This window comes from Lepus europaeus, chromosome 3 (genome assembly GCF_033115175.1).
Source record: "Lepus europaeus isolate LE1 chromosome 3, mLepTim1.pri, whole genome shotgun sequence".
In the NCBI taxonomy this organism is placed as follows: domain Eukaryota; kingdom Metazoa; phylum Chordata; class Mammalia; order Lagomorpha; family Leporidae; genus Lepus; species Lepus europaeus.
Window position 1 is genome coordinate 104,608,878 of NC_084829.1, and position 26,519 is coordinate 104,635,396.

General features: G+C 48.1%; 1 protein-coding gene across 1 annotated transcript in view; it reads left to right on the top strand.

Annotated features, from left to right (window-relative positions):
- The window catches only part of CRYBG1 (crystallin beta-gamma domain containing 1), a 54,517-nt gene that overhangs the window by 16,059 nt on the left and 11,939 nt on the right, over positions 1 to 26,519 (top strand). Inside the window, exons 6-14 of the mRNA XM_062186560.1 lie at positions 2,139 to 2,278; positions 12,848 to 12,974; positions 16,450 to 16,485; positions 17,003 to 17,160; positions 17,781 to 17,907; positions 18,000 to 18,145; positions 23,162 to 23,288; positions 23,491 to 23,523; positions 24,785 to 24,897. Coding sequence (XP_062042544.1) covers positions 2,139 to 2,278; positions 12,848 to 12,974; positions 16,450 to 16,485; positions 17,003 to 17,160; positions 17,781 to 17,907; positions 18,000 to 18,145; positions 23,162 to 23,288; positions 23,491 to 23,523; positions 24,785 to 24,897 — 1,007 coding nt within the window. The remainder of the gene's footprint in view (positions 1 to 2,138; positions 2,279 to 12,847; positions 12,975 to 16,449; positions 16,486 to 17,002; positions 17,161 to 17,780; positions 17,908 to 17,999; positions 18,146 to 23,161; positions 23,289 to 23,490; positions 23,524 to 24,784; positions 24,898 to 26,519) is intronic.

A 26,519-nucleotide genomic window follows, 5' to 3' on the forward strand; every position in this document is an offset into this window, starting at 1 on the left:
TATTTTTTTTCCACCATAAATCCTCAATGTAAATCTTTTACTCCTGGCCCCTTGTTCTCATCTTCTACTTAGTAACCTGGTTGTGGTGAGCCCTATATGATCATATTTTCCTTTACTTAGTATTTTGGTTGCTCATGATTTCTGATTGCTTTGAGTGGTTTATAATTGTTCTTCTTTGTACCGATAATCCAAAAACTATCCAAGTTGATAGTGCAACTCTGGGGTTTCATGTAGGTTGAAAAGAATATTATTTGAGACATTTGAGACTACATTTTGGATTTGGTAAAATTTCTTGGCTACTTTTTTCATTGAGGAGAAAGATATTATCAGAATCTTTGTGGCTCATGAGATTATTATGATTTCTTTACCTTTTCAAAACATAATTAGTGACATTGCCTAGCAATTAAGACACTGTTTAGGATGCCCACATCCTGTACTGAAGTCCCTGGATTCAAGTTCCAGTTCCACTGTTGATTCCAGCTTCCTGCTGATGTACACCCTGGCAGGAGGCGGGTGAGACCTGGTTTGAGCTCCTGGCTCCTGGCTTAGCCCAGATCAGCCCCAGTTGTTGTGAGCATTTGGAAAATTAACCAGTGGGCAGGAGATCCATCTCTCTCTCTCTCTCTCTCTCTCTGTCTCTGTCTCTGTCTCTGTCTCTCTGTCTCTCTGTCTGTCTGCCTCTCTGTCTCTCTCTAGCTTTCTTTATCACTCTTTTTGCTTTTCAATTAAACAAAAATATTAACATATTTTAATGGAATTAATGGTATCTTCCAAGAGGAAATTAAAGTCCCAAGTTTGTGTGATAGAGATGGATTTCAAGATGCAGTAGAGAGAAACTGGAAGATTCCAAAGTGAATGAGAACGAGGAGCAGTTTTTGGCAGAGGAGACTGATCCTTGTCTCCTAGCTGAACCTCTCCGAGTGACTTAGATGATAATTGGTGTTCTAAGTGATGTGATAGGAAGTAATACATGAGGAGCCCTATTTCAAAATGTCCTCGTTAGTGGAATATTTTACTTACAGTTTTTAATTTATTGTCCAATAACATTGGCAGTAAAACAATGCTTAAAATATCACCTGAATCCCACCCAGAGCAAATGTCCTCTTCCTTTGTTGGCCATTTTCTATCTGTGTTTTTGTACATGTAATCACATTACAGATACAGTGCTCTATTTTTTAAAATTTATTTATTTGAAAGAGAGAAAAAGGGAAAGATAGGAAGTGAGATCTTTCATCCACTGGTTCACTCCCCAAAGGGCTGCAACCAGAATCTCGAAAACTCTATCTGGGACTCTAAGGAGCCTAAGCGCTTGAGCCTTCCTTGGCTGCCTTCTCAGGCGTGTTAGCAGGGAGCTGGATCAGAAGCAGAGCAGTTGGGAATAGAACCAGTGCTCTGATACGGGATGCCAGTGTCATGAATTACATTCTCTCTGCAGACTGGGTGTGTGGATCCTTGGATGTACCACAAGATATACGTGAAGGGGTCATCTTTATAATTCCTTAACATTGTTCCTTTTGGTAGTGTCTGAAAGAGCCTTGCCCGACCTGACCCAGGCGCTAGTATTCCCTCCGTGTTGCAGTTCACCCAGCTCAGCAGCATGGGAGAAGCTCAGGAAATCCCGAGTTGGCACTTGGGTTGTCAGCCAGGAAGGCCTGCAGAAGAGTGTGTGAGGACCATGGACCTACAGGGCCTAGAACAGGGGTCGTGGTGTAGACGTTGTCAATCACCATGAATGCATGCTCTTGCCTGTGTAGACAGATCAAGTGACACTCAAGGAGGGCTTACGGGCACAGGAAAGAACTGAGGGAGAAGCCACGTGCAGCCGTGCACCTGCACCTCCACCTGTACGTGGAGAGTCACCTCAGACCCAAGGCACCGACTCCGGTGACCAAGGAGAGCCAACTGAGGATGAGAGGAAGAAACGTCTCAGGACTCAAGTCAAACCCATTCTGATCATCTTGGCCTGACTGTAACCCGGAGCTGTGTGACTAAGCAGCATACTGTGACGTCATGGGTGGGATGGGGCAGGATGACATGGCAAGTGCGCCAAGACAAGGGAATATGTAAAGCAAGAATAACGAGGTGACCGTGAGTTCAGTGCGTGTATAATGTTCTATGTGCCTGTGTGTTTTTTTCAGGATTACAGAATTAGTCAGATTGATTTATTTACTGAACCAGAGGGGCTAGGACTCCAGAATTCCTACTTTGACGACACTGAAGAAATGCAAGGATTTGGTGTCATGCAGAAGACGTGTTCCATTAAAGTACACTGGGGCACGTGAGTATTTTATTCCAAATGCAATTTTAACCACATGTTTTTTTGTGCAGTTTGAGTGTAGTCCTGGAAAGAAGATATAAGATATGGTGACTTGTTGTCCTGTTGACTAACCATGAACTAAATTGTATTCTTCATAAGGCACATAAAATTCTGACTCTTTGGCCCCTGTGTTACTCTGACTCACTTCTCAGAAACAATAACCATTTATTAGAGGAAGTGTTTAGTGGGAGGCTTTCCTTATCACAGAGGAACCTGACTCATTCAAGGCTCCGTTACAGATTGGTCACTTTTAGATGGTAACTTGGAGCCTGTGCGCCTGGTATTTCAGGCGGGCTGGCAGCCAGCACGCAGGGTACTTCTGTTAGGATTTGCACACGATGCTGTCCATAGCCCCTAGGATGTTGGTTTCACAAGTCACAGGGAATGGCTGAAGGAATTGGGAAAATCTGAGACAGGGGAGGCGCGGGGCCAGCAGGTGCAACGTGGCCTCTCAGGTGGAGTGTGCAACCCGGGGCCTGTGGAGATGCAGACGGAACTCCGCGGCCTCATTGCGTTTTGCTGGAAGTTTCTCCCTTTTCAGATTTGATTTTTGTGTATGATTTCTAATATGTATAATGTGTTAATTCAGTGGTGATATATGATATCAGAGACTGTTCATGAGTTTTTACTAATGGGATGTGCAGTTAAGCAGGTGTGTATGGACTGTTTCTGCCGCAAATGACAAGGTGCTCCTCCTTCGTGTCTTTTGCGTTCTGTTGATCACTAGAAGTCTTGGCTTGCCGCTGTTCTTGGAAGAATGATTTGATTATGCAGAACGTAGGAGCTGGGTAAATCAGACCTCAGACACTCTGACTTTGGTTCCTCCCGAAATAAGGAACTAAAAAGTGCCGTCTAAGGAGTGTGACCGTTGAGACTGGAAAGGCAGTCTTGTTTCCCGATATGTCCTCGGAGCTCCCAGGAAAAGCCAGTAGACATTAGGAGGGGTGGGTTTTAACTTGACCTAGGCAAGGCCTTGCTGGCAGTTAGGGTGGGTAAAATGAAGGTGGGCTGCCTCCGTAGGGAGAGTTTCTCATCACAGAAGGTTTCCTGTGGAGGAGGGGGAGCAGCTTACTGCAGGAGTCTTTGCACTGAGAGAAAAGTGTGAGGTGGATGGCTCCTTCGAGACTGTTGGTTCATGTACGTGTGTGTTTGCTTCTGACACCTGAAATGCAACACCTGGGAAGAGAATTTGCGGAAGGTCAGTGTGCAGCTAAAGTGACCCCTAAGTAGGTGCCACTCATGTCGAGAGCAGGAACCCCACCAGCCCGAGGTGTCCCAGTGCATGCGTCCCCTGTGCCGACCCCTCACCCAGACAAGTCGGGTGAGAGGGAGGACTGTGGCGGTTTCTTGTTGACTCACAGGGACATATTCAGCTGGGCAGAGGTAGGGTGTTAATCCAGATATCTCCTTTGATGTACAAAGTTTCTGTCCTAGAGCATGGTACACTGTACTGCTTTTTTTTTTTTTTTTAAAGATTTATTTACTTGAAAGTCAGAGTTACACAGAGAGAAGGAGAGGCAGAGAGAGAGGTTCTCCCATCCACTGGTTCACCTGCTAACTAGCTGCAATGGCTGGAACTGGGTAGATCCGAAGCCAGGAGCCAGGAGCAGGAGCCCAAGGACTTGGGCCAACTTCTACTGCTTTCCCAGGCCATAGCAGAGAGCCGGATCAGAAGTGGAGCAGCCGGGACTACAGCCGGCACCCATATGGGATGCCAGCACTGCAGGCACTGCCACAGGTCATAGATATAGGTCTTTAATCCATTTTGAATGGATTTTCATGTAATGTGTAAGGCAGGGTCCTGCTTCATACTCCTACATGTGGAAATCCAGTTTTCCAGCACCATTTGTTGAAGAGACTGTCCTTCCTCCAGGGATTGGTTTTAGCTCCTTGGTCAAATATAAATTGGGTGTAGATGCTTGGGTTGATTTCTGGTGTTTCTATTCTTTTTATTTATTTAAGAGGCAGACAGAGAAGGAAAAAAAGGCTCCTGTCCACAGTGGCCCCTGGGGTGGGGGACTGGGACCCCACTGCAGAGCTCCAGGGTGGGCCGCGGGAACCGCCCCCCACTTGAGTCATCACCACCACCTCCAGGGTCTGCGCTTGCAGGAAGCCGAGTCAGGGCCAGACCGGGTTGCAGACCCAGGCGCCTACTCTGATGCGGGGCACGGGCATCTCTCGTCCTAAAACATGGTCAGGGATTAAGGCTTTCACAAATACAGACCTCCAACAGCATCTGAGCTGTGTCCATTGCCACAGTCTGCTCCCGAATGATGAGTCCCCTGTGTGTCGGGTGCTTTTCTGAGCACTGGGAGCACAGGCACGGTGTCGGTGTCCCTGCCCTCCTGGGGAGTGGCACTGCTGGGCTGCTGGGCGTGGATGACACAGGTGCCCGCCGCGCCAGGTGGGATGGGCTACAGGGCCCCCTCAGCTATAGCGGGAGCAGATGGCAGCGCTATGGGGGGCAGGTGGGGGGCTGGGGCAGCTCTCTGGGGCCTGTAGGAAATGAGGGCATCTGCCTTGGGCTGCGGAGGGGGAGGGGGAAAGGAGAGGTCACAGGCAGGACAGCCTATGGGGGCAGAGGGGAAGGAGGTGGCCCCAGGAGGATCCCCAGGCACCGACAAAGGGTGCCTCCTGACTTATCAGCCTCTTTATGAGGTAGGGGTGGGGCCTTAATTGGACTATACAGCTGAGGTGGGGTCTGGGTGGAGTTTAGTGCGCCCTAGACTTTTTTTTTTTGGTGTTTTCATGGTACCTTCACCTGGAGTTTAACTTCCCTTCTCCTCCTCTACCTCCTCCTCCCTGCCTGGTCTCTGAGGGGACGCAGGTGCATCTTGGGAAACTGGGAGTTTCAAACTGACAGGGGAGGGGATCAAGTGACAATGCAGGGCTGCCAGACATTCCCCTGACTCCTGCCTGCTCTCCCCCCATCCCCATATCAGTAGTGGTGGCAGGGGAATGGTCAGGTGCGGATGCACCCTGAAGGTAGAACCGACAGCATTGGTGTGTTTGGTTGGGAGGGGCAAGAAACGTCCAGGGCATAAACTCAGAATGTGCTGAGCTGGAGACGGCTTGGAGAAGCAGATGGGAAGGGGAGAGAAATTCAGGAGTTGAGGCTGAGCCCGAGAGTCAGGGCAGGAAGCTGACTGGATGCGTGAGGCTGGTGTTCCGGGGAGAGGCTGGACATATAAATTTAGGGGTCATCAGCAAAGAGACAGTATTTTAAGCAGGCACAGGATGGGGTCCCTCCCAAAGCAGAGTGAGTGCAGTTAAGGGGAGAGAAGCCAGATGAGCCTTAGGCACTTTTATCCGAGGGTACTTCAGAATGATCAAGGCAGAGTGGAATTAAAAGATAAGTTTAGGGACAGGCGGTGTTGTGGCGCAGCTGGTCAAGCCACTGCTTGGACACCTGCAGCCCAGATTGGAGTGCCTGGGTTGCGTGCCACCTGTGCTCTCTGCAGCTTGCTGCTAACTTACCTGGGAGGCAGCAGATGATGGCTCATGTGCTGGGCCCCTGCCACCCATATAGACACCTAGATGGATTCTGGGTTCTTTGCTTCAGCCTGGCCCTGACCTGGCTGTTGGGGGCATTTGGGGAGTGAGCTAGTGAATGGGAAATCTCTCTGTCTTTCTGTGACTCCACTTTTGAGTAGATGAAAATAAACATTTTTTAAAAGATAACTTTATTTCAGTGCAAAAAATTTTGAAGTCCATGCCATTTTTTTTTCACAAGACCCATTTTCCAGAACTTTCTGAAGACCCTTCATGTCTCTGGGAAGAAAAGGATCTGAGCTAAAGAAATGCTTTCATCTCTTGCTTGCTGCCTTCAGTTGTGTCACATGAAAGGAATCTCTGCATCTCTTTTCTCCTCCCTGAAAGTGTTAGCTTTAAGTCGGGAAGCACAACTTTCCTTAGGAAGGAGAGAAAAAGGCCACCTGCCATACTGGCTTCATCACAGTGTCTGGAAGACTGGATGACTCAAGCCTGGGCTGTGTTGAAGCCACACAGCCTTTGTGTTTCTGCCTTTGCAGTAAGGTTGGCTTTGCTTCACAGGCGGTAGTTCCCAGCTGTCATAGCCTGGAATTTATAATGGGCTTGAGTTCCTTTCTGTTCTCATTAGGAGAATGGAAAGCTGCCTTGGGTGGCAACTCAGAGTCTGTGCTCCCTGAACTTGGTAGGTGAGCTTGGGCACTGGGCCATCAGTACTTTTACAGATCTGTAAGGAAAGTCTTGATGCACGGAGAGAATTAACAGATACACAGTACACGAGCTCATGTCGCTTCTGTAGTGTGCCTGTCCCCTCAGCTGGCATAGAAGTCTGCTTTGTAGAGTTGGCCTTTGTCGATTCAGTTTCCCTTATTCCAGGCCCATTCTGCACACACACCAGCAGAAGGGTTTGTCCTATCACACTGTTATTTGAGGAAATGAGTAATTTCTAACTCAGTTTGCCCTTTTGATTCTTTTGAGCATACTTTGTTTTTAAGTCTGCAAGCAGCTGGCCAGTCCCAGCACCCACCCTCCCAGAAGGTGAAAGAGTACTTTTCCCAAAAGGGAAAAAATTTCCATAAAAGCAGAGATTTTAGAACTTCATAGATTGTATAAAGAGGATCTCGCCAAAACCCTCATTTAGCCAAGGAAAGCAGGCACTGGCCACTTTCTGCAGACTGGGGCCGTCGATCACAGAACGTGGGCTAGAATGCAAGTGTTCCAAAGGCAAAGGAACTTCCCAGTGGGCACATGTTCGTTGGTCATTTTTACTATGAAATCTGATGTACACCAGAGAGTACATTCTCATATATATGTAAGTAATGGAGCCTAACAGTGAAACAAACCCTGTGGGCCCTCGGCCCACCTGGAGACCTGCAGAACCCTGTGTGGCCCCCTGTGGTCCCGCCCCTGACTCCTCCACACATGAAACCGTTCTCGGGAGATGTCCCATAGTGATGACTGTTGGCTGCATTTGATCCTTTTTTTCATTGCTATTTAATATATATTTTAATTATTTTTTTTGACAGGCAGAGTTAGACAGTGAGAGAGACAGAGGAGAAAGATCTTCCTTTTTCCATTGGTTCACCCCCTTAAATGGGCACTACCGGCCAGTGCGCTGCAGCTGGCACACCGCACCGATCTGAAGCCAGGAGCCAGGAGCTTCCTCCTGGTCTCTCATGTGGGTGCAGGGCTCAAGCACTTGGGCCATCCTCCATTGCCTTCCTGGGCCACAGCAGAGAGTTTGGACTGGAAGAGGAGCAACCAGGACAGAACTGGCGCCCCAACTGGGACTAGAACCCGGTGTGCTGGCTCCGTAGGCGGAGGATTAGCCAAGTGAGCTGCGGCGCCGGCCTGCTATTTAATATTTACTGTGTATATTTCATTGAGGAGTCCTTAACACTTAGAACCCAATTTTTTATCATGAAGGTTTTTAAACACAGACACAAGAAAGACTAAAGCGTTGATCACCTAGGTACCATCCACTTAGATTCCGTAATTGTTGGCATTCTGCCATATTTGTGTTATCTTTTCCTAAGTCCTTGAAGCTGAAGATGCCATGACCTTTCGGTCATCATTTAGCCTGAATCTCTTTATCATGCCATCGTCCTGCCTGTCATGATCACACCTAAGAAAATGAACAGTGTGCCCCGAGACTAGCTACTCTGTTGTCCAGAACCAGATTTTCCCAGAAGGTGCAGTATTCTGAATTTGTCTGGAGTGTTTCCTTGTGATATTTAATTTGTTCCTCCACTGCTTGATTTTGGATGCGTGATGGGGCTGGGTCCGGAGGATTGATCAGGTTCAAGCCGAACAGTTTTGGCAAGGCTGTTTCGTGTAGGGCATGCTATGTATTTGCATCACAGTGGCATGTGCTAACCAGTTCACACATTACTGCTTCCAAGCTTGCTTGCTTGCAGTGGTGCCTCCCACATCCCTCTATTGTAAAGTACCTTTTCCCTTTGAGATTTCCAGCCTACCCGCCTGTGAACAACCTCAAAGTCAGCACATTCCTAGTTAATCCTGCAAGAATCCAGTGGGATTCATGTATGACCATGTCTAGGGGTAGGGCGATGAGACTTGAGATCCAGCAGGAAACACTGTATTTGGTTTAAGAACAAATGAACAAGATAAGACTGATTTTTCTTGTATGACTCAAAGGGTATGCCTACAAGAGAAATTATGCAAGTACTTTTAATGAACATCCATGGTCATCGTGACTTCAGTATCCATTTGTGTGTATACCTGGGTTTGAAACCTAGGATCGTACTTTGTGGTTGTACTGCTCATGAAGTATGACGCTAGAATCATACTTTGTTATGTCTGAGTGTGTAGGCAAAGCTCACTACCTAAGAGGGAAAACGAGAGACTGCCTGGGGGTAGTCTGGCTTCTCCTATGGCCTCGTGAGTAATGTCTCTCGTGGGAACTGAGTTGAGAAGTGAGTCACACCCTGTGCTTGGCTTTTCGGATTCCAGAGTCTACCCCCGTCCATGTGCGTGTGAGTTCCCCAGCAGGCCCCGTGCGGTACCCTCCAGCAGCAGCCTCTTCACATGTAGCCGTTTGTGTGTCCAGGGTGTTAGGAAACTCCTCTTTGCCCAAAGTTGCCTGCCTTCTAAAATGTTAAGTGACTGTACCACATGCTTCACGGACTGCGAGGATTTAATATTAGATGAGTAAATCGCTTCAGGACTCAAAACTATAAAGGGGAGGGGTGGGTGTTCGGCACAGTGGTGAAGCCACCGCTTGGAGTGCCTGAACCCCATGTCACGGTGCCTGGGTTTAAATCCTCACTCTGCTTGAAATTCCAGCTTCCTGCTGATGTGCGCCCTGGGAGACAGCCGTGATGGCTCAAGCACTTGGGTCCCTGCCATGCAGATGGCAGAGCTGGATTAAGTTGTGGGCTCCTTGCTTCTGCCTGGCCCAGCCCTGGCTCTTGTGGGCCTTGGCTGGGGAGTGGGGGTGGTGGTGGTGGTGAAGCAGTGGCTAGAAGACTTCTGCCTGCCTGCCTCCCTCCCTCCTTCTCTCTCTCTCTCTCTCTCTCTCTCTCTCTCTCTCTCTGCCTTTTGAATATTTTTAGGAGAACTCTAGAAGTACAGATTTATTTATTTATTTTATTTATTTATTTATTTTTGACAGGCAGAGTGGACAGTGAGAGAGAGAGAGAGAGAGAAAGGTCTTCCTTTTCTGTTGGTTCACCCTCCAATGGCCGCTGTGGTTGGTGCGCTGCGGCCAGCGCACCGCGCTGATCCGAAGCCAGGAGCCAGGTGCTTCTCCTGGTCTCCCATGGGGTGCAGGGCCCAAGCACTTGGGCCATCCTCCACTGCCTTCCCGGGCCACAGCAGAGAGCTGGACTGGAAGAGGGGCAACCGGGACAGAACCGGCGCCCCGACCTCCGGGACTAGAACCCGGTGTGCCGGCGCCGCAAGGCGGAGGATTAGCCTAGTGAGCCGCGGTGCCGGCCAGAAGTACAGATTTAATAAAAGGAGCATCATTTCCGAAATCTTGGAATCACGTGTTTGTGAGCTGTGCATTCTGTTTTTGAAAGATCCTGCCTGTTCACTGGTGAGGAGCCTGACTCCGGCCTCTGACCTGGTAGCTGAATCACACAGTTTCTCACCGGACTGCTGTCCTTCGGTTACAACATGGAGTCCATGCAGCTGTGCCGCTTGCAGCTCTGAGCTCCAAAACTATGCAATAAGTCCTTACCCATCATGCTTTAAACATGAGGAAGTTTAAAGAACCTCGATCTTAGCCTGTTTTCTTCTTCTTCTTTTTAAGGAATTGATGCATACATTAGATTCTCAGGATTACAGCAAATGCATGATAATTATACGTACAGTTCTCATCAATTCTCTCTTTCATGTGATTTTAACACAAGGAGAACAGGTTCAGTGTAGTCCATAGATACAATTCTAGGAATATAGTGATACTTTTCCCTCCCTCCCTTCCTCACCCTCTCCTTCCATCCCCCTTTCTTTCCTTTCTTTTTAATTTTAATTTTTAAATTTTCCTGTCTTTTTTTAATTTTAATAACATGTTTTCAGTTTACATGATCATCAAAGGCTGTCTGCTCCATTGAAGAGTTCAATAAGTAAAAAGCAAAAAGAATGAGCAAAAAGACATGAACAATAATCAAATGAGAAGATGTCCATTTCACTCATATCCAGTAACTTTTAAAGTAATCACAGATCATTAAAACTACAGTAGTCTATCTATATATGTTATCTACCAGAAATGAGAGAAAATGTGATATCTTTCTCCCTTGGGTCTGGCTTATTTCACTGAGCATAATGATCTCCAGTTGCACCCACTTTGTTACAAAGCCTGTGGAGCCTGCTCTCTTGTGGCAAGGAGTCATTCTAGGGGCATTTAACAGATAAGCCTCTTTTTTCTTTCTTTCTCTCTTTTTTTGGAGTATAACATTTTAGAAAAATCCTATGGGTATATGCTGAGGGATTTTCATACAGTGACATACATATGTAACCATCACCCTGGTCAAGAAGACACAGAACATTCCAACATCTTAGGTGCCCTCTCGCGGGACACACTCACACCCAGTTCACCCAGTGTTGCTGTGGCTTCTAGGGCTATAGGTTAGCTTTGATTCAACAGTCACATTCCACCTTCCACACCTGGCCTCCCGGCATTCTCTGAGTGAGTGAGTGAGCGAGTGTGTGTGTGTGTGTGTAGAGGGGCAGATCTTCAGTAGGACTCTGGTTGTAAATCCCTAGATAACCATTGCAGCTACAGAAGTTATTGATCTATCCAGGGGAATCTGTAACAAAAACCTTCATCAGGAATGTGCCTTGGAGGGGCCGGTGTGTGGTACCGCAGTAAAGACCCCTGCATCCGATATTGAAGTGCCTGCATTGAAATCCCAGCTCTGCTCTCAATTCCAGCTTCCTGCTGGTGCACCTGGGGAGGCAGCAAGTAGTTGGGTCCCTACCACCCACCAGAGACCGAGATGGAGTTCTTGGCTCTCAGCTTCAGCCTACCCTGGCCGGGGGCTGTTGCGGGCTCGCTCGCTCGCTCTCTCGCTCTCTCTCTCGCTCTCTCAGTTCAAAAGAAAGATGTGTGCCTTCTCAAAATTGGGAACAAGAGAATTGCGAAGAGGGGAGCATCAGACCTGTTTTGCTTGTAGAAGATTTCGTTTGTATACAGTATACATGCATCCTCTTCTCGGTATGGTGTCTGGAGGAGATCCCAGGGGCCAGTGCTCATAAGGAATCAGTGCTTGCCTGGCCGGCTGGCCAGAATCCCACATTTGTTTGCAAAGGGGGCTCATTCACACCTGTCTTGCGGCAGGAAGACATTGCTGTTTTCAGGGCCAGTTCTAACAGCCACGATTTTCTGCTTTCATGCTTCGAGCACAACAGAGGCGGGTGGGGCCGCCAAGCTCCTGAAGCAGAAGTGACAGCTGCCAAGCCTGAAAGAAAGGTGCGGTGTTGAAAAGCCCTGAGAATCAGAACCAAGAACGCGGGGAGCTGCATGGCCTGGGGACAGGCAGCACGGCAGGCTGCCCCACTCCCAAGCTTTCAGTAAGGCTCACGGTGATGATCTTGAGCCACTGCACAAGAACATACCCCGCCCACTGCACCCCCTGTCAGGAGGATGTCCGCCGCCCGTGGCTGATCGGGAGCCTGGTCCTGGAGTCGCTTGGGTCAGCCCTGCCTTTGGCACTTGCAGCTGTGTGGCCTGGGGCAGTTTACTTAATCTCATCTGCAAAGTGGAAGTAGCTGTCTTCCTTCCTCTCGTAGCATTGCTGTGAGGATGCTGTGGAATTCTGGGTTGTCCCCAGCTCTGCGGAGATGTTAGCTGTTAGTGATTTTTGACACATCGCAGGTGGGTAGGTAGGACACTCCATTCTTTGCCTTTTAAAACCAAGCTTGAGGTTTCCTAGCCAGGGCCTCTCTACATACGTACAGTGCAACAAGATACCTCCTTTTTTTTTGTTGTTGTTTTTTTTCTTTAGGATTGACTAATTAATTTCAAAGGCAGAGTTAAAGAGAGGGTGGGGAGAGACAAAGAGAAAGAGATCTTTCATTTGCTGGTTCACTTCCCAAATGGTCACCATGGCCAGAGCTGTTCCAGGCTGAAGCCGGACCAGGAACTCCATTCAGGTCTCCCAAATGGGTGGCAGGGGACCAAGCACTTGGGCCATGCTCCGGTGCTTTAGCAGGGAGCTGGATTGGAAGCAGAGCAGCCGGGACTCGAACTGGCACTGCAATTTGGGATGCCGGCATTATTACCGTGCTGTTTCCCATAACTCACTTTCTTAGTTGGAAGTAACAGAGGCATTTATACTTAGAGGCAATGAGTCTAAATTAAAACCAGCGAGCAAAGCCAGACATAGGAAAATGAAAGGTCGGGAAGAGGCACACAGGATGGCTAGGCCCTCCTTGCATGGAAGGTCACTCTGTGTCTACCTCTCTTCTCTGGGGTCCGAGTCATCTCTCGGCAGTGGGGTGCTATGCACCTGAGGGCAGGAAAAACCAAAGTAAGTGATGCGCTGTGTCTGTGTTCTCCTCCCATGGTGGCTGTAGATGGCTGATTTACGAAGAACCTGGATTTCAAGGGGTCCCTTTCATCCTGGAGCCCGGAGAATACCCTGACTTGTCCTTCTGGGACACGGAGGAAGCCTACATCGGATCCATGCGGCCGCTGAAAATGGTAAACGTGAAGGCAGTTCAAGTGTGGGCGAAGGTGGTGGTGCCCTGACAGCTGGCCCACCATCCTTTGCGGGGTGTGACTCTGCAGTAATGCAGCCGACTCTTTCAAAACATCTGTAGTAGACAGCACCTCTGGCTTCGTAGCCATAAGAGTTGATAACTTGCCAGGGGCCACCAGTAAACAAAAAAAGGAGAGGCTGTGGCCTTGGCCCTGGAGGCAGTGCCGGCCTTGCACCACAGGTGTACGAACTTCAGCCCAGTGCAGGTGTCTTAAGTGAAGTGGGTGAAGAATCAGACATTTGTGGACAGCAGGAGGAAGGAGGGATAAAATGTGAACGTGTGGGTCAAGTGACAGTGTGCGATGATGAGGAAGGCGTCGTGATAAGCTGGTCTTTAAAAATGAGCAGGGATTAGGGGGGTATTGGCATCTGGTGCAGCGGTTCAAAGGAATTTGAATGGGAAGCTGGGTGTGGCTTATTAATTTTGACAAAGTACAAATATGCGATGTTCACAGCAGGGAAATTAGAGTGAGGTAAGACTCTTTGTATTACTACCTCAACAATTTTTGTTTCATAAATTTAAAACTATTCTGAATTTTTTGAAAAAAGAAAATGCCTGTATCCCACACTGGAGTACCCAGATTTGATGTCTGGCTCCAGCCTCCTGCTACGGAAGTGCTGGGAGACAGCAGGAGGAGCTCAAGTACTTGGGTTCCTGCCACCCATGTGGGAGACCTGGATGGAGCTCCAGGCTTCTGGTGTCTGCTTGGCCCAGCCGTGGTCACTGTAGCCACTGGGGAAGTGAACCAGCGGATGGGAGCTCTAGCTGTCTTTCTCTCTGCCTCTCAAATGAGTAAAAAGTGAATTTTTGAAGAGGAGGTTAGGGTGATTGTAGATGGAGCTGTCAGGGAAGGCACTGCATGAGCCAGAGCGCACAGCTGGGAAAGGGCCCGTGGAGGGCCGGCCCTGGGGCAGGGAGGAGGCTGGGCACAGCAGTCAAGGGGCTGCTTGGGACGCCCACATCCCATGCTGGCTCCACTTCTGATCCGAGCCTCCTGCTAACTTAGCATGCCCTGGGCTGCAGCACATGGGAGACCTGGATGGAGGTGCTGGCTCCTGGCTTCAGCCTGGCCCAGCCTTGGCCATCGTGGCCATTTGGGGGAGTGAACCAATAGATGGGAGATCTCTCTTGGCTTCTCTCTCAAATAAAGTTCACGATCTAAACAAACAGAAAACCAAAAAGAGTGAGGTGCTTGTTACCAGCATGTTTGGGAAACTCACTTTGCAGTTGTTTTCAGAGCCCGTCTGAGGAAGTTAGGATGCTGGCCTTGTACCCTAAATTTACCTCTCTTGACAAAGCATTTGGTTTAACTGTCTGTATGTTTGCTGAACTCAACACAAAGGAGTTGGGCTTTTTTTTTTTTCCTAAGAGGAAACCCACTTTCAAAGAGCAAAGTTTTGTTTGGCATGTGACTGTATCAAAGAATTCTCCCAGGTTTCAAAAACAGCATGTAATAATGATTTTAGAAGCCTGAGATGGATGGAGTTTGAAAAGGATTACTTTAGCAAAGGGACTCACTTGGCTGTGTAAGCGCTGGCTTGCCGAGAAAATCAGCCACAGGCCTTTGTAATTTGAATTCCTCCCATGCATCCGAGTATCTGTAGCTGCACCTTTTTTGAGCTGTCGCCTTTGGTAAGCTGTCGAGATGTATAGGTGAAAAATATTCTTTCTCACTGCTGATTTCAACTCTTGACCTGTTTAATGTTTTTTGGAGTACCTCTTCTCTGGTTTATTTGAGTAGTTTGGTGAGAAACCTTCAAAACCTTTTTTTTTTTTTTTTTTAAGATTTATTCATTTATTTGAAAGTCAGGGTTACACACAGAAGAGAAGCAGAGAGAGAGATCTTCCATCCGATGGTTCACTCCCCAATTGGCTGCAATGACTGGAGCTATGCCATTCTGAGGCCAGGAGCCAGGAGCTTCTTCTGGGTCTCCCATGCGGATGCAGGAGCCCAAGGACTTGGGCCATCTTCTACTGCTTTCCCAGGCCATAGCAGAGAGCTGGATCAGAAGTGGAGCAGCTGGGACTAGAACCAGCACCCATATGGGATGCCGGTGCTTCAGGCCAGGCGTTAACCCACTGCGCCACAGCACCGGCCCCACCTTCAAAACCTTTAAAAAGTTTTTTTTTTTATTATAAAAACATAACAAGCCTCCCCCCTTCTCTACCCCAGACCCATGCTTGGCAACGTTTGAAATTTTGCCTACTTGTTTATCTAATTATTCCAGTAGTTCTCCAGAGCTTACTGAATGAGCCTCAACAGCTCTGTAGGCAGTTGGTTGCAAAATCAAATGCCTCCAGGAGTCGGCTGCAAGTACACATGGGTGAGGCTGGCTGGGAGTTGCACCAAAGGGAGTGGTGGGGCCGGGCAAACTGGGGCCTGTGCCAGGCTGAACGATGAACCCAGCGTGGGATTAACAAATGCCGAAGGTCAAGGTGAGGCTCCAGGTCCCCAGACATTAGCTTTTAGGATTATTTCTCAAGAGCAGTGAGAAATTCAGATTTATTTATTTATTTTTTATTTGAAAGGCAGAGTTAGAGAGAGAGAGAGGTCTTCTGTCTACTGATTCACACCCCAAGTAGCTGCAAAGCCTGGAAGACTGGGGCTGGGCCAGGCTGAAGCCAGGAGCCAGGTGCCCCCATAACTGGCAGTGCCCCAAGCACCTAGGCCATCTTCTGGGAATGCAGGTGCATTAGCAGGGGGCTGGTTTGGAAATGAAGCAGCCAGGACTCAAACTGGCACCCATACGGGATGCCAGCATCACAGGCAGTGGCTTTACCTGCTATGCCACATGCCAGCCCCGAGAAATTCAGAATTTTATGAGAAGTTTTGTTGAGTTAAAAAGAATTCAGTGAAAAAGACACACTGAACATGCAGATTCTGCTTACACAACAGACCACTGTGAGAGACTACTCTAACGGGGCTTTCTCTTGTGTCTTCAGATACCTGAGGACAATTTTAGAACTGTTGCACAGACATTAAACTGGGAGGGTTGGCGCTGTGGCATAGCAGGTAAAGCCATCGCTAGGATCCCATATAGGCACCAGCACTCCACTTTTGATCTAGCTTCCTGCTGATGGCCTGGGAAAAGCAGTGGAAGACGGCCCAGGTGCTTGGGCCCCTGCTGCCCACATGGGAGACCTGGATGAAGGTCCTGGCTCCTGGCTTTGGAACATTTTGGCCCAGGCCACTGCAGTCATCTGGGGAGTGAATCAGTGGATGGAGCATCTCTGTCTCTCCCTGTCTGTCTCTCTGCCTTTCAAATAAATAAATAGATCTTTAAAAAAAAAATAAAATAAAACTGGGATGCATTTATGCTGTGAGGTTCATCAGCTCACCACAAACTGCTGTGGGTGATATACAATGGTTTATGTGTCAGTGGGAAACTGTTTTTCTTTGTTGTTTTTCTTTCCAGGGTGGCCGTAAAGTTGAATTCCCTACAGATCCCAAGGTAAACACACACACACACACACACAATCTGTCCCCACTCTGTCTCCATGCAGATCATGCTGTGTGGCTTCACATACAAACCTCCATCAAACATAATTACAGCGGAAGGAAACTCTCAGCTCACACGTGCCATCCTTCAGGCTAGAGCAGGGTGCTAATCGTGCTGGTCATTGCCAACAGGATGTGTAGCTGTGGCTCTAAGCGTTCATTGTTAGGTTTGTAATTGGTGGTTATATTTAACATCTAAATGCCACTTCTAGACACTGAACAAAGATAAATTAACAAAAACAGGCTTTTGAAACTTGGCTTTGGGCTATACCACACCAGGGAAAAGAGCTTTTTCTTTTTCTTTTTTTGCTACATTATCATAGGTTGGGATCTAGTTAATTTTTAAAAACATGATTCAGAGGTTTAATTTGTGTTCCAGGACTTAATGATATCAAATGACTGATTGAATGTTTATCTGTCGGGATATTTAACTCCTTGCGACTTGTGGCTGTGTCTCATCTCCATTGTAGGTTGTTATTTATGAAAAGCCTTTCTTTGAGGGGAAATGTGTGGAGCTGGAGACAGATATGTGTAGTCTTAGCGTGGAAGGAGGTGAGACGGGAGAACCGGCAGGAGACGCTTGTCTGCCATTGGCATCGGTGGGCTCCATGAAAGTCCTGAGAGGCATGTGAGTAGACGAGGGTCACCGAGCACCGCTTCTTTTCCTTAACAAGGCACTGCACATGCCTCCCCCGCCCCCTCACAAAGGTACCGTGGTGTCCACGCCTGTCTCCACGTTCTCTTCGGCCTGGAGTGGGGTGGGTCCCCCAGCAAGGGTGATGACCTGGCCTGTCCTGTTCGCGGACACCTAGGGTCTCCGTTATTGGAATGATCTCCAAACTACTGAATTGTTAGTGTGCTTTCTAACATTCATTGTTTTGCATTTATAGATTTTTAGCCATTCCCCGCAGATGCACACACTGGATCATAGAAATAGTCAAAAATTCATAAAATTTTAATGACTACTTGAAGGAAGTCTAGCTTCACTTCTCTGGAGTTCTTTTGAGTGTGTTCTTATTAAACACACACACACACGTGCACTTGTACACATGCGCTCCCTGCACGCCCTTGCAGAACTCTGAGGTAGGGTCCAGCCTGTTACTCTCCCGAATTTTAGAGAATTCAAATACTAATAGAGAAGTTCATCTGGAGCTTCGTAACTATTTGTGTCTGTCAATAAAACGGAGATGTACACAGGGAAATTTCAGTGTCTGAAAACAACTGCTTCTTCCTGCTCTCTCTCTGCAGCTGGGTGGCTTATGAGAAGCCTGGCTTCACAGGCCATCAGTACTTGCTGGAAGAGGGAGAATACAAGGACTGGCAAGACTGGGGCGGTTACAGTGGAGAACTCCAGTCTCTACGGCCCATTTTAGGTGTAAGTTCCCAAGAAGCTAATAGCTAAAACCTGGTCTATTTTGGATAATAGGTGGCCAGCTTTTGAATTTTGAATTTTTTTTTTCTCAATAGGACTTTTCAAATGCTCATATGATAATGTACAGTGAGAAAAACTTTGGATCCAAAGGTTCCAGTATTGATGTGTTGGGAATTGTCGCTAATTTAAAGGAGACTGGATATGGAGTGAAGACACAGTCTATTAATGTACTGAGTGGAGTGTAAGTAAAATAATTCAATGGGAATTTTCAGCATGGGTTTCACCTTGGTTTGTGTTAAACCAATAGAGTCTTTGACACCAAATAAGCTCTCAATAAGTATGTCAGTAGCTAAACAGTAATTCAGGCATTTTAATACATGGCCACAATGTTTTCCTAATTTTATTAAAATGTCTCATATGATATTTTTTTAGATGTAGTAAAATATTGAAGTAGGCTTTTGGGTTCACCTCATGATGGAGAGCCACAAATCTGCTTCCCTTGTCGATCTGCACAGAACAGCATGAATTGCTTATGATGGGAATCGAGCAACAATAGTAACCTGACATGGCAACCTGGGGTGGGACCAAGTGCCATTAGATTGCCCGAGTTGCCACCCCTGCTCCAGTGCATTTCCTCACTGTCATTTGGACATAAACGTAATTGTCTCAGTGTCCCTGGAGTTACCAGTTGAGTACTTTACGAGTGGCAGAGCAAATTTACGTTGAACGGTGATCAGTGAGGACTCTCTGGCATGTAGGTGACAGCCAAGCTAAACTAGCTCAGGCGACTATGTAACCAGAACTCCTGGGGAAGATGCCGCTTCTGGCCTGGCTGGATGCAGGGGATCAAACTCGGTCCTCAGAATGTGGTCTCTGCCTCTTGACTGGGTTTCTTTTTCTTCTGTTGGCTTTACCTTAGGCGGGCTCTTTCCCTCTGCTGGCCTAGAGCTGCATCTGAGCTGTGTTCTCGCTCAGTGCTTACAGTGAAAAGGGCTGCTCTTTCCCTCGGAAGTGCCAGTTCTGACTTTGATGCCTGAGTCATGTGCACGTGCTTGGACCAGGCCCCTCAGTCAGGGAGATGGCCATGCTCGAATATGCGCCCATTCTGAGAGCTGAGACGTAAGGCACGTTGACCCTGGGAACCATGCGCAGTGATCAGGGCAGGGGGTATGCAGGAAGAGCAGGGATAGACACTAGATGGGCAAAACCAGTGTATTGCTGGGAGTCGCGTACTTATCCGTATGACCCATGCTGGTGTTCCTTCTAAGTTCTTGAAAGTGAGAGTCTTCCTAAATGGTCACATGAGGTAACCTGACATTGGTTCTGTTGCAAGTGTTTGATGCCATCCATGCATGACCTAGGCTATTTGAGTCATTCTGTTGTACTTCATGGGGCCTCCCACAATAGCCTGGATATGTGGGATGTGTCGACGAGGTAATATACCTTTTCTGTGACGCTCACCAAATCCAAGCAGCGTAGGCTATTGCTTGTGGTGCCACCTTTTGGCAGAACGACATCCGTGACTTCTGAGTCTTCCCTTCTTGGAAGGAAATGCCTTCTCTCAGGGCCTGCTTTGAAGCCCTGGCGTTTCAGAATCCTGGTGGGTGATTTGCAGAAGGCCGAGGTCATCTGGAACATTGCTGCGGCTCTGCAGTATCACAGGCTGTCTTTACCGATTATTCCTTAGAAGGCAAATGCGTCGACCTGCTCAGGCTGATGAAACTGACCAGGTGTGTTGGTTCCATTGCTGAGAGGCCACAGTCATCCAGCCTAGCAGAGGAAGCAAAAGGATGCTGCGTAGAATCCTCTTGGGGCATTTATGTTGATTATGCTGGTAGCACAGGTGGAATTACTGTGCACGGACCTGTCTCCTTTCCTTTTTCCCCAGCCTTTGCTTAGAGGAAGCCGGTTTCCTTTATACAATGTTGCTTTTATGTGAGTCATTTCTAGTTGTTCAGAAGGTTTCTTGGCTTATGTGTTCTGGCCGTAGCAGTTGGATTTCATGTTGTGGGGGGAGCTGAAGGGGACGCATGTACGCACACACGCACCTGCCACGCATACTCATCCCACTTCCTCTCATGGTCTGTGGACGTGGAGAGGCTTCCGCACATAGCAGCGCCAGCTGCTTCCTTCTATTTCAGCTTGTCTTTTGACAAATATTTGCGGAGGCCTGTTCTGTGCAAAGCAGTTACAGTTGTTCTTGCTACCAAAGAGGTACAGACTGAGTGCTTTGGGGACCTACTGCAGAGAGAGCTTGCTTTCCAGACTCACAGGGTAGGACAGCTGAGATGGCTCGTGGTGAGAGCAGGAGACCAGTCTCACAGGCAATGATTTTGTTTTAATGGCTTTCTTTTCATAAATAAGCATCTTAGTTTAGTTCTTTATTCTTTAGCATGGAACCCAAAGTAAAAACAAAAACCAAAGATGTTTTTGCAGTTCATGCTCTGTGGCAGTGTCTACCAGGTGCCCCTGGTCACATGGGTATCAGCTGTGGAGCAGTGAGCAGCTTTTAGAACCCAGCTTAGGAACCCAGCTATCGAGGGCTTAGAAGCTGCATTGCCCTGTGTGCAGTCGCTCAGAGCAAGGACAGTGAGGAGTTCCCTCGAGTGCCAAGTATAAGCTGTCAGCAGGCTCCGGATCACAGAGCAGAGACTCTTGATCTGGATTGCTGGGGTTCACCTCTCTGCCCCTCACATTCATGGGTGACTCATCCGGGGCCGCATCATGGGGTGACAACAGCACTGTGTCAACGCAGGTCCCATCTCACTGCCTTGTTCTGCTTCAGCGGCTTGGCCTCAGCTGGGTGTCGCGTGCCGCCTCACGAGTTTTGTAGGGAAATGAGGGTGCATGCTTGCTAGGAGGCAGCCCTGCCGGTGCTGCTTCTGGGACGGTCCTGGCTGCTGTCTTCCCTGCTGTGGGTTCTGGCCTCCCCTCCCCACTGGCTGATGGCCCTCCAAACCTGGACCCCACACAGCCTGTAATACTCTGTGCTCTAACTCATGTCAGGAGATCTTCCTGCCAAGTAGCCACTCCTGCCCCTGCAGCTGGGCTCCCTGCTCCCGTGTTGCTGTAGTTGCCCTGTGTGATATGGGCTGAGTCCAAGGCTGTGTGAGCACAGGCAGCACCCACCGGCCCGCCTTGTGGTCTGAGCCAACTCCCCCATGTACCATGCAGCCAGGAACTTCACAAAGGTTAACCGACCTCGTCACGGTTATCCGGAAGCAGGTCTCCTAACTCCTTACCTCACAGTAATAGAGAACTGATTTTTAAGGGTGGACCGAGGGCTTTAAACACCCGTGTTCCACATGGTAGTGCTTGGGTTTCATTCTCAGCTCCTGGTTCCTGCTTCCTGCCACTGAAGACCCTGGGAGGCTGCAGGTGATGGCTCAAGGAGTTGAGTCCCTGCCACCCACATGGGAGGTTTGGCTTCAGCCTGGCCCAGTCCTGGCCATTGCAGGCATTTACAGAGTGAACCAGCAGATGTGGGTTCTCTCTGTCTCTCTGGTAAACAACAACAACAACAGCAAATAGATTTTTAAAGCTGTTGTGAATTGACGGCTGGTGCTTACAGCAGCTTCCCCACTCAGGTGGCCAGTGGTGAGTGTGCAGGTAGATGTTAGCCGTCCTGGCTACGTAATCCCCGGAGATTCTTGCAGGGTTCTTTTCCTTCTCAGTGGCTGTCCATTTCCTAGTTACCACTGGACTTGAGTTTTGTTTCAGTCAGCCCTTTGGATGAGAAAATAATAATCTGTCCTAATTACAAAGTGTATGGACTGTTTAGGTAATTTCAAAATATTTGTTTGAAAGGAGGAGTGGCAGAGAGAGAGGGAGAGACAGAGATGTTTTGTCTGCTGGTTCGCTCCCCCAGTGGCTGCAGTGACCACAGCTGGGCCAGGCTGAAGCCAGAAGCCTGGAGCTGCATCCAGCTCTCTCACATGGGTGGCAGGTACCCATGTATTTGAGCCATCTTCCACTGCCTTCCTAGGAGCATTAGCAGGGAGCTGGACTGGAAGTGGGCAGCGGGGGCTGAAACTGGTGCTCTGATCTGGGATGCTGGCGTTGCAAGGGGTGGCTTAGCCTGCTGCAACCACGATGCCGGCCCCAGGTATGGTTTGATAGAACAGTCAGTGGAAGGAAACCGTGGCACCTGGCAGCTCAGGTCACAAAGCAAAGGAGAGGGCAGTTAGCCTCAGAAGGCGCAAACCTGTTCTGGCCACGGATCTACTGTGTTCCCCTGTTCAGATCACCTTCCATCCAGAACACTCACTGCTCAAAAGTCCCACTGGATGCTGCTTTCCCCATGTGAACACTGCAGGGAAAGGATGCTGTCTTTTGCCTCTTTGTATTCCAAGTGTGAGCCTGGCTGCCGGCCTGTGGCAAATGGGCAGAGTTTACTGAATGCATACGGTCCTCACATCTGTGACGTGGGAGCACCGGCCTCAGGATGATGGCGGATGGGGGAGCGCTTTAGACCGTTCCAAGCACTATGCAGGTTCAGGTGCCATTCCAGCAGGCAGCAAGCACCATCAGAGCAGTGAATTAACTGAGTGGGCGCTGAGTATCTGTGCCTGTAACAGATGGAACCACTTTCCTCCCTGCAAAGACTTTATCTTGACATAGGAAACAGCGTCATCACTTGGCTTTGTTGATTTTCCTTTGAGTGTAGATCACTTAAAAGATAACAAATGAAAACATCCCCCCAAGAGGAATTTGTTCAGTTTTGCTTATTACATAAGTGTGTCTTCATGGAAATACTTATTGAAACAAAAGTTGAGTTCTTTTGCTACATTTTGTGTAGCATTTTTTTTTTTTTTTTTCTGTTAACTCCCCTCTCTGCTGTGTGGGTGGTTTGTGGTGTAACAGAGCTGTTGCTTCCTGCCAGGATCTTCCGGCAATATTGTTTCAGTATTGAAACACAAAGAATCCTTGCTTATTAAAGAACCAGGTTCTTCTTAGTCCAGTTTGCTTGTTTAATAGAATTAGGAAAACACACAAAGCATCCCCACTGGAGCTTTCTCAAGGACTAGGATTTGATAAATGAGGACCTCAAGAGTTGACATCGACAGATTTCCTTTAACACTTTCATTTGTCACGAAGATAAGTCTGTCTGCTCATAAAGGTTAATGGAGAATCAGGAAAATTAAGGAGCCTGCTTAGTCAAACAAATGGAAGCTTCCGAACAGTGCATCTGAGGACAGTGTGACAGTTTGATGTATAAAATATGAGCTCCACTAAGAAGGTGTTTTTCTTTCTTTAGATGGGTAGCCTATGAAAATCCTGATTTCACAGGAGAGCAGTATATACTGGATAAAGGCTTATACACTACTTTTGAGGACTGGGGAGGCAAAAATTGTAAGATCTCTTCCGTTCAACCTATAAGTTTGGTAAGGAGTTATATTTTTAAATGAGAATATTTAACTGAATTTGGACTTCTGTAATGTGTGCTTCTGGTTCATATAACATTGACTGTAATGAAAAATACTCAGATTATTTTTAACAGTAATTGCGATGATCTGGGAGAAAAAAACTGCTTTCCAATATGCTTGTTCCATTCATTCCCTTTTCTCTTCCTTTCAAAATTTTTAGGATTCTTTCAATGGGCCAAGGAGACGAAATCAGGTAACTTTAAAATATGTTATATTTTATAAATGGGAGCCTTCCCTTGAGGAAACTGAACTTACGTGTAAAACATCAGACATTTGAGACATTTTGCTAGTTTTATCCATTTTTATTCCTGAAAGCACAATTATATTTTTAAAATAGAATTTAAGTTGACTTTAATGCTTAATTGACAACACTGACTCATGTCTAAAGATTTCTGATAAAATGCTCATATTTAACATTGAATTTTATATCATTACATCATGTCAGAGTTTACATTAATAAACTAAAATTAATATTTCAAACAACAGCATGCAGTTCATGTGATAAGTAGTAGAGTGAATTTTCCTGCTTGCTGTGTCCGCATCAAACATTTTATATGGTCTCACTCAAGCCCTTTGAATGCTGAGTCTTTACATCCACTGAAGCATTACATTTGTTACATGGGCCTTTTAATGGAAGTGTTCAGCCAGCCATAATTACAGGGGCACAGCCACCACCGCAGCCTCCCGTATGGGCAGGTACAACATGGTCATGAGTCAGCAAGTGTCTTCCATTGAGAGAGAAGACACCCATACTACCTGTTTCCAAAACAGGGAGCATTGCTAATGTGAGGACTGGGGAACCACGGGGAAGCTTTAAAGTGGCTCACGGCTTGTTAACAAGAGGGTGTTCCACTGAAAGTCGCTTCTGTTGTTGGCTTGTCCTTTGATGCCTCTGAATTAAAACAGCCATGAACGGCGCAGCCAGCATGTTTCTAACTGGTCATTAGTGTATTTTTTATTTTTATTTATTTATTTTATTGGCAGGCAGAGTGGATAGTGAGAGAGAGAGAGAGACAGAGAGAAAGGTCTTCCTTTTTGCTGTTGGTTCACCCTCCGATGGCTGCCACGGATGGCGCATCGCGCTGATCCGAAGCCAGGAGCCAGGTGCTTCTCCTGGTCTCCCATGCGGGTGCAGAGCCCAAGGACTTGGGCCATCCTCCACTGCCTTCCCGGGCCATAGCAGAGAGCTGGCCTGGAAGAGGGGCAACCGGGATAGAATCCAGCGCCCCAACCGGGACTAGAACCCGGTGTGCCGGTGCTGCAAGGCGGAGGATTAGCCTGTTAAGCCACGGTGCCAGCCTAGTTAGTGTAGAAACAGAAAAGTGCAGTATTCATAAAATTCCCATCAGGTTACCATGATGAGCGTTAACATGGCACGGGAGGGTCATCATTTCACAAGCTATAGTTTGCGACTTTAGGAAAATCATTTTGTGTGTGTTTCTGCTTTCTCAAAGATCCACTTGTTTTCGGAGCCACAGTTTCAAGGTCACTGTCAAATTTTTGAAGAAACAACAAGTCAAATTGACGACTCATTTTCTACCAAGTCTTGCAGAGTTTTAGGAGGCAGGTGAGCAACACAGTGGTGTGACAGAGCCAGACCTCTGGGGTAAGAGAATTCCCACGTCGGCAAGAACCTAGGGACACCCATTGAGTGCCTGGCCCTCTGCGAATCCACCACCTTAGCTGGAAAGTGTGCTGGAAGTCACAAGACATACGGGTGCCAGTGCGGGCTGGGGAAGCTGAAGATCACCTCCTTGTGCAATGGAATTCAGGCCACGATTTTTTTTTTTTTCTTTAAAGATTGGTTTATTTATTTGAAAGGCAGAGTTACAGACAGAGGGAGAGATAGAGAGAGAGAGAGAGAGAGAGAGATCCATCTACTGGTTCACTCCCCAGATGGCCACAACAGCCAGGCCAAAGCCAGGAGCCTGGAATGCCATTTAAGTCTCCCAAATGGGTGGCAGTGGCCCCAAGCACTTGGCCATCCTCTGCTGCTTTCCCAGGTGCATTAGCAGGGAGCTGGATTGGAAGCAGGGCAGCCGAGACTCAAACCGGTGCTCATATGGCACAGGCGTTGGCTTAACCCACTGTGCCACAGTGCTGGCCCCAGGCCAGGTTCTGTGCTCTCCACACGCTCTGTCATCTGTTACGGGAGAGCTGCGTTCTAGATATTCTCGAAAGTTCCTCTCCAGGTAGCTTTTTTTTTTTTTTAAAGTTTTATTTATTTGAAAAGCAGAGTTACAGAGAGAGAGGGAGAGGGAAGAGAGAGAGAGAGAGAGAGAAAATCTTTCATTTGCTGGTTTACTTCACAGATGGCCAGGGCTGAGCCAGGCCAGTTAGCCTGGAATTCCATCTGGGTCTCCCATGTGGACGCAGGGGCCTAAACGTTTGGGCCATCTTCTGCTCTCCTAGGCACATCAGCAGGGAGCTGGCTTGGAAGTGGAGTAGTTGGGACTCGAACTGGCACCTATTTGGGATGCCAGTGCTGCAGGCAGTGGCTTACCCGCTACACCACAGCGCTGGCCTGCTAGATTTTTTTTAGCCAGGTAGCTAGGAATAGAATGGGCATGCTGCATGATTGGCTAGTGAAGATAAGTCCATGGCTGGAGGGGAGTTGGTGTTCCTGGGGCTTTGTGCTGGGGAGGAGAGCCAGGTTGGACTGGGAGGGGATGGTGGGATCAGGCTGCAAGAATCCCCCCAGCGTGTTGAATTTCGACGGATGCCATAGAAAACAAGACAGGGCCTGGGCAGTGGGCTCAGAGGGCCCTGCAGAGCAGCACGGTGGGACAAAAGCTCCAGTACAGAAGGGAGAGCCCCAGGCTAAGGGAACTTAGGAGCCCTTAGGAGCACTCCATGCAAGAGGCGATGCACTAATAGTAACAGTAGTGGTGCCTTCTATCATGGAGGTTTGTTCTTAAGATTTATTTACTTATTTGAAAAGTAGAGTGACAGAGCAGGAGAGACAAAGAGACATTTTCCATCCACTGTCTCACTCCCCAAATGGCCGCTAACAGCTGGGGTGGGTCTAGGCCCAAGCCAGGAGCCTGGAACTCCATCCTGGTCTCCAACATGGGTGCAGGGGCCCAAGCACTTGGATCATCCCCTGCTACCTTCCCGGGTGCACTAGCAGGGAGCTGGATCAGAAGTGGAGCAGCTGAGAGTTGAACCACGAAGCTGGCTGCAATCAGA